This window comes from Vulpes vulpes, chromosome X (assembly GCF_048418805.1).
Source record: "Vulpes vulpes isolate BD-2025 chromosome X, VulVul3, whole genome shotgun sequence".
In the NCBI taxonomy this organism is placed as follows: Eukaryota; Metazoa; Chordata; class Mammalia; order Carnivora; family Canidae; genus Vulpes; species Vulpes vulpes.
Window position 1 is genome coordinate 118,008,013 of NC_132796.1, and position 7,423 is coordinate 118,015,435.

General features: G+C 52.5%; 1 protein-coding gene across 3 annotated transcripts in view; it reads left to right on the forward strand.

Annotated features, from left to right (window-relative positions):
• PASD1 (PAS domain containing repressor 1) overlaps positions 1-6,662 on the forward strand; it is a 92,420-nt gene extending 85,758 nt beyond the window's left edge. For 2 of the 3 annotated variants that reach the window (XM_072743459.1, XM_072743461.1), the window contains 5 exons: positions 1,352-1,534; positions 1,893-2,090; positions 2,468-2,748; positions 4,002-4,251; positions 5,957-6,662. In XM_072743459.1, the coding sequence (XP_072599560.1) occupies positions 1,352-1,534; positions 1,893-2,090; positions 2,468-2,748; positions 4,002-4,251; positions 5,957-6,118 (1,074 nt within the window). In that variant the 3' untranslated portion in view covers positions 6,119-6,662. The remainder of the gene's footprint in view (positions 1-1,351; positions 1,535-1,892; positions 2,091-2,467; positions 2,749-4,001; positions 4,252-5,956) is intronic. The other variant, XM_072743460.1, reaches the window with a different exon arrangement.
• Positions 6,663-7,423: the final 761 nt, after the last annotated feature.

Genomic DNA, 7,423 nt, shown 5'->3' on the forward strand with positions numbered 1-7,423 from the left:
TCAGTGATGGGATGGTAGTCACAGTGGAAGGTTCTGGAGGAGGGAGACTGGCAGGGGACAGGATGGCCTGATCCAAGTAGCTACGTGGCTGTCACGCTTCTGAAGTGGAAGACGAGTCTCCAGTGGATCCAACCAGGGTGGAGATCTAGCACCTCAGGGTAGGCAGCTTCCCATGCCCCTCAAGAAAGCCTTTCTCAGATGGATGAGGTCACTTCCCCAGGTGATGAGCTTTCTCTCCTTTAATGGGCCGGTCTGAGACAGGCTTGGGAGCTCATCTGCCAGGGACAGCAGAGAAAAGACTCCTGCTTGGAGGATGGGGAGGTGGATGTGATAACCTGGAAGGTTTGTCGCTTCCTGTCCTAAGTTTAGTGGTTTTCTTTGTTTGTTTTGTTTCTTTGGCTTAACAAATGCCTACTTTCTTATGTGAAAATCTATATACTTTATAGCCAAAGAAGGACAGTTGGACAATTTTCAGTGACTTAAACATACATGTATAATTTGTATTTCAAGTGCGAAAAACGCATGTTTTTTCCTGTGTCTTTTTAATAACTCAGCTGTGTGCTTCCATTAGCCATACAGGGTTGAAGGCCACAGTATGGTAGAATAGAGTCTTGTTTTTGTCCTCTAGCAGTCATGTGTCTATGACCTTCTCCTCATCACTAATATTGGGATGGTGGCTCCTTCATCTTGTTTAGCCCAGATCACAGCAAATAATAGCTTTCACAGATTGTTCTTTCCCAAGAAACCTGCCTCTTTCCTCCGCTTTCAGCCAGGCAGTTTGAGAAGCTGTGTCCACTCTCTTGATTTCTCTCAAATGTGTCCCTTTCTTTCTGTGTCTCCTTCCTCTTCTGTTTGAGGCCCCTGTTCCCTCTACCATAACTGTGTGTGGGTAGTACTCACTTTAGAGGACACTGGGCAGGTCAGATCCGTGAATTGCCTTGCAGTGCCTAGAAGAGTGTCTGGAACAAAAGAAGTGCCCTTTGAACCTTCTTCTTCCCACCTGCTGATGGGGGCATCTGGTAGATGTTTCCCATATGTCTCATCTGTGATATGACCCACTGCACTCTGACTCTTCCACTGAGGACTTTGGGCCTCACGCTTTGGGGCCAATGCCACAGCTTTATGTCCTGCGGAAAAACTCAGACTAAGTGATCCCCACTGATCCATTTCTGATCTCGACTTCCTGCGTTCTCTAACCTTCTCTTCAGACTCTCTAGTGATGAGTGCCTCAGGGAGTAGGGTGCTGGCGTTCTCATCCTTGGTCCTTCCAAACGTGGCAGTGAAACAGCATGGGAGGATTTGGAGAACCTGGTGTCCCTCTCCCTGAACCCCAGGCGATTCCTCCCCATAGCTGTCACAGCCACCATCAGCAATCACATCATACATCAACAAGCGGGACCTGGAGCTGATGAAGAAGTTTAGGGAACAGCTAGAAGAGAAGACACAGATGCTGCAGGGCAACATCAAGAGCCAGCAGGATGCACTGGAAATGGTGAAGGAGCAGCTTCAGAGGATGCAGAGTTCTGGCTTTCAGGTCAGAGGCCAGTTCCACATAAGTGAGGGGCCAAAGGTAGAGGAGAAAGGGGGCCTTGACAGTTTTCAAGCAGTGAGTTACCAGGCTCTGCTCGCACTGACAGCAGCTGCACCGGGGCAGCACAGGATGTTTGTAAGGATCTTCTGCAGGGACATACAGCTGTGCTCTTTGTCTCTTGGCTGTAGGGACTGAGGTGGGCCCAGCTAGGCCCTGGTGGTGGCAGATGGGGCTCCTGTGTAGCCACCGCTCCCCGGGGGCCTGTCCCAGGGCAGTCCCACTCTGTGCCCAGCATGTCCTGTGACCTGACAACAGGTGTGGCCTCCAAATGAGACCTTCATGGTGCTGTGTGTCCTTCCAGATGCAGCCAACCACCTCACACCACCTTGCCACTCCTGAGTCCCAGTCTCTGGGGCCAGTGCCCAAGAAGCAACGCACTGAGTGGATGAAGGGGCCCTTCTCAGATCTCAAGGAGTTAAAACTTTCGTCTGGTTCATGTTCTTCCCGCTCTTTCAAATGCCCTGAGGAGCTTCAGGAGCCTTGCAACACCCTGAACCAGGTATGGACAGTCTGTTTCAAGTGTGGGGCTGAAAGGAGATTTCATTTTCATACGCACTGGGGCTCACCTGGTTCTCCTGAGGGGGTAGCGGCTGCTCAGTTGGCTGTAATTTGCTTTCCTGAGATAAAAAATCTTGGCGAACAAGACCCTGACATGCATGCCTAGGTATGCGTACTGTGCTCCAGATAGTAGTGTCCGGCAGCTGGGAGTGTGGCTGCAACTCGTGGCCACACGGATGCGTAGATGTCACCCTGACCTCACTTGGAGGTCTGGGGTCGCTGTCGTCTTCCACTCTGGGCACACAGAGGTGGGTGGGTTCGGTCGGTTTCTGGAGGGCCCTTGCGGGCACTGAGGTCCTTCCATCTGTCCTTCTGAAGGCATCACTGCAGACGCAGGACCCATATGTGCAGCAACAGTTCCAGCAGGTGCACGAGCGGCATACACAGCAGCCCCAGCAGCGTCACACGCTGCTGGGAAACCAGACGCTGCAGGTCCACTTGCAGGGCCAAGCCAACGTGGCAGTGCCCCTCTACGAGGAGCCGATGACATTCATGCAGACCCAGCCCACCGTCCTTCCCGTCCAGCTCGTAGCTGGACAGCAGCCCTCTGGCTACTATCAAAATGAAACGCTGAGGGGCACCGAAGGTAACAGTCATAGGTAAGGAGGGTGTGGGATGGTGATAAGGCCTCTGGTCCCTGCTTTCCTCTCATGGCTGGATGCTGTGCCTGAGACCATGAATGACTTGCCCACAGGGCGTCAGACGCCCCTCCACATCAGAGGCTGGGCATTTCCACCCGCCTTGCTCTGGGGCTAACGGCCCCCATCTCCACGTGCACAGTGCATGGCCAAACACGCGCTGGTGGAACACAGGAGTCTCTGTGAATATAGGAGGCTGAGATAAGGATGCTCCCAGGCTAGGGAATCGGCACACAGATGTTGAAATGGCTTAGCTCCGTCCTCCCAAGCCCTGTCTCATGACACAGGGTGCGTATAGCAAAGTCTCAAATGCCTGTTGCTGAACGACTCCTGGGCTCCCAGTTTTCATCTCCTGCTTCACTGTGGCCTAGTGATCACAACAGACCAGACGAAGGGGTCTCTATAGCGTTGACAATCTATGAGGGAAGTGGGTGTGAAACAGTTGCTAGATGGCTGTTGGATTCCAAAGCACTAAGATCACAGAAGTACTAAGTTTGAGGACCCGAACACATTTTCTGCTCAGTGATAAAGTCTGTGGTCCCAAATACCCGAAAGAGAAGGCTCTGCTCAGCAATGAAGGGGTTGTATGCCACATGCTTGGGGCCCAGTAAATGTTTTTGAATGAATGCCAGCTGTCTGAGTGGGCCTTCCAGAGCTCTCCAAATGTCCTTCGGGGCCTCCCTATAGGATCAGTGACCCTAATCCATCTGGTGGGTGGGTCGGTGCCACGTTTCCCGCTGGCCTGATCATCAGAATCCACTGGAGGAGGCTGTGGAAAGTACGGATTCAGAAGTCCCGATTTATCCCAAGAGCCCCAGGCATAGGGTTGTAGAGAGAGCCCTGGGTTTGCAGGCAGGAACTGGCCCAGCAGCCCCTTTCAGCTCTTAGCGCCTTCAGCAACAAAGGGCAAGTCACTGACTTTGGGTGGGTGAAGTGACTTGCACAAGGCCCCAGAGCTCACCTTTGTGGCAGAATCAGGACCGTCCAGGTAAAACCAATAAAACCACTTGAGACAAAGACTAATTTATCTCAATCTTGCCAAGCACTTGACTCTGGCAAGTGGGATCTTAATTCGGGCAAAGTGAGAGTACAAACCAGCGAATCCTGATTTAGCCACCAAAACCAAATGTGCCCTCAGCACCTATTGACGGGCGAGGCTGTGGGTCCCGGGTCAGTGTTCCCAGATCCATGTCACTGTAACGTGTGCCTTTCAGTCTCCTTCCTATGGAGCAGCAGGGTGTGTCCAGGGATCCGCAGCCAATGGTGTACAACCCAAGCTCTATAACCAGCTTTCGTCGGTCTCCCGTAAATCCTGAGTCCACCTTAATCACCTTGGAGACCCCGCAGGATTACATCCAACTTTGGCAACAGCCACCAGATTCACAGCATCACCTCTACCTGCAAGTGAATACTTGGCCTTCCAGGGAGCAGACCACCGTGCAGGACCAACCCACCTGGCCCCAGGTATTCCATTCCTTTCTCCTCTGCCCCCCAGCCCAGGTCAAGGCATTCTGCACGGAGGCTGGGCCCCTTCCCCAAAAGGCACACACCACAGGAGTCCGCTCTGTGTGTGAAATCCAGATTTCAAAGCTCAGTAAATTTGAGGGTGGTTGCTCGTATGGTGGCGGCACACACCACTGAGTAAAAAGATTCCCTTTAAGTTTCCATGAAAAAGCGAGCTGTCCTCATGAATGTCAAATGCAATCTGCTGTAAACACTCCTCAAGCATGTGTTACCTGGGCAGAGGGGGTCATGCCATATACTGCGCTCATTGCCCGAGCCCAGGCCCCTTTCTGAACTTGTGGATCGTTAGTTCTACAAAATCCAGGGCCTAGAGTGGGTGTGTTTCCTTGTGCTGAAAAATAAACCAACGGTTCTTGTATGGAATGTGCTTGGTATTCATTCACAGGGTGCTCCATGTATCACAGGGCAGACCCCACCTCGGGGACCATCTGCAATGGTCATGTTTCAGGTTGGCAGCTGGTCCAGATGGCAGTCACATACTGGCTTTTGCTCCCAGATACACCCCCAGCAAGCCCCCCTTGGGACCATAGACTCTCCATCTGACTATAACACTTAGAAAGGGTGTTTTGATTCTGGCTTTAGAGATCTTAATGGAGCCTAACCTCTGATTTTTAAAACTAACAACAACGAGAAAAACAAAACCCCAGGAGGCTAAGGCAGATTGAGGGAGTTTGGATATTTTAAATGGCTAAAGGTGTGATTATTTTCACATACACACCTTGACCAGCTGGACTGCCAGTCCTCCAGAAAGTTGATCCACCACAGGGCCTGCCACACGAAGAGACCAGATGCTCAGTGGACCTATGGTTCAGTTCCCAAGGCAGACTCTGGTGAAGCCCTTCATCTGGATGAGCCCTTAGAAGCAGAGCCAAGACTAAGCTGGGCAGATATCCCAAGGGAGTGGAGAAGGGGGGACCCCTGGAAGGTGGTTGCAAGAGTGCAGTGGAGCAGCCAAGGGTGGGACCGTGTGAGAGCTTCTTTGTCCACAAGACTTCAGTGGCTCCCCACACTCTGCCCTGACTCATTTCCACTGTTCCCTGGGCCCTCCCACTCCCTGGGGCCCCAGACACATCTGCTCCTTCTGTTCCTCTGTCTTCTCTTCCACCCCTTGGGTTCCACTTGTTGAACCCAGCCAAAGGAGTCCTTCCTATTCAAATGGAAAAGACTCCCTGGGCTTACTCTTCCTAATACCACCTTTGTGTCTGCCCCTGCTCCCCACTGTACAGCTCAGAGTGAGTGGTTGTTACCTTTCCCAGCACATTCTTCAAGTAAGCCAGACAGCTGCTGAGTAGGCTCAGTGTGGAAGTTACTAGGTTGAGCAGAGTAAGAGCAAGGTCCAAGGGTAGGAGCAGGGAGAGACCATCCGAGCCCTCGGTGAGCCCTGGCTGGCAGGGAAGCTGGGCTGGGGAGGGCCAGACATGGAACCCAAAGGCATGAAGATAACTGTGGGGGAGCCCGTGGCTACTCTTCCTGGTCTTTAAGGCAAGATGCTGTTGGAAGACAGAGTGGAGAGGAGAGGAATGCCAGGGTCCCCAGCTATGCCTTCTCCCAGCACCGTGTAAGGCTGTGCTCCAAAGAGCTGTGGCTCAGCAGCTTGCTGACTCTGACTAGAGGGAGTGTCTCACTCTGTCCCCCTTTTTCTCAGCAGGTGGCAGCTCTTGAGGCAGGTTCAGAGGCTCTCCAGGACCCTGCCAGATATACACCAGGCCAAATGAGCTATTTCATGTCCATAGAACAGTCCTCCTTGGACCAGCGCCAGCGCCAGCACCAGCACCAGCACCAGCGGTACTATCGTACCGAACCTTGAGAGAAGAGGGGCAGACAGGCCAGTGAGGCCTGCATGGCCAGGGGATTCCAAGGTTCAGAGTCCCCTGAGCAGGGATTGGGGGGTGGGGGGATTTTCTTTTCTTTCCTGATAAGTTCTGTTTGCAATAGTTTGAGCACAGCCTGTTTCTTGAAAGTTGTGTCACAGAGGCAGCCTGTGGCCCCAGTGTGCTAATGTGTGACAACAGCCCCGCCACAGCCCCCACCGTTCCTGGCCTGGCACATGTGTGTTCCTCCACGGGCCGGCAGGCTGCCAAATCTGCTTAAGTTCGAATACCTTTTTTTCTGCCAAGAAACATTCTCCAGCATGGGTTGCCATCTAATAGGAAGCTGTCCTGTACTGAAGCCCCAGAAGGTCCAAAGCCTTGGTCTTGATGACCAAGCCCTGCATCTCCTTCACAGTCATGTTGGGGAAACCACAGGGAACAGCAATCCAGTGGTGGGAAGCTAAAATCAGATGAACATAGGTGCTTTGTACTGAAATAATCACAGCTCCAGTGCTTAATAAAAATCGTCTTTCATTGCAACTCTCTGTGAACTTGTGATTGACTTCTGGGACCCAGAAATGATAGAGGCTACCCACTCCATGCAGACCGTGCCCTGCCTCACGTATCACCTCCGAGGTGAGCCTGGATGCTTTGCTTGCCTGTTCCTTCTCTCCTGCCTATAGCTTTTCCTCCAGGGTGGACTGCCTGGAGGAGAAGTGATTTGTTCTCTGGCCAAACGCCAAATAGAGCATTGTCCCAGCTATCTGCACAGGGGACAAGGAGTGGGGAGGGGGCACTTGGATAACCCTATCAGAAGTCATCCTGAGCCTTTAACGTCCATCATAAGAGTGAGTCATTGCTGGAATCAGGCAAAGGAAACCCCCCCCCCCCCGAGTCTCCAATGACAAGTGAAAGGGGGCACATGAGGCCCCAGGCCCACGGGAAGATTTTGGCACTCCTCGGGAAACCTGATCTCTATCAGGGTGGTATGGACTGAATGTGTCCCTCTCGCATTCCGATATTGTAGCCCGACCCCACAATGTGATGGTATTCGAAGGTGGGGCCCTTGGCAGGTGCTTGGGTGTAGGTGAGGTCATGAGGGTGGGACTCTCACAATAGAATCAGTGGCCTCGTAAGAGGAGCCACAGAGAGCTTGCTCCCCCCTTGCCTTGTGTGCACCTAGAGGTGCTATCAGCCCAAAGTAAGATGGTGGCCACCTACAAGCCAAGAGAAGACGTATCAGAATAAAACTTTGATTGCTGGAATCTTCATTTGGGACTTCCATCCTCCAGAGCTGTGAG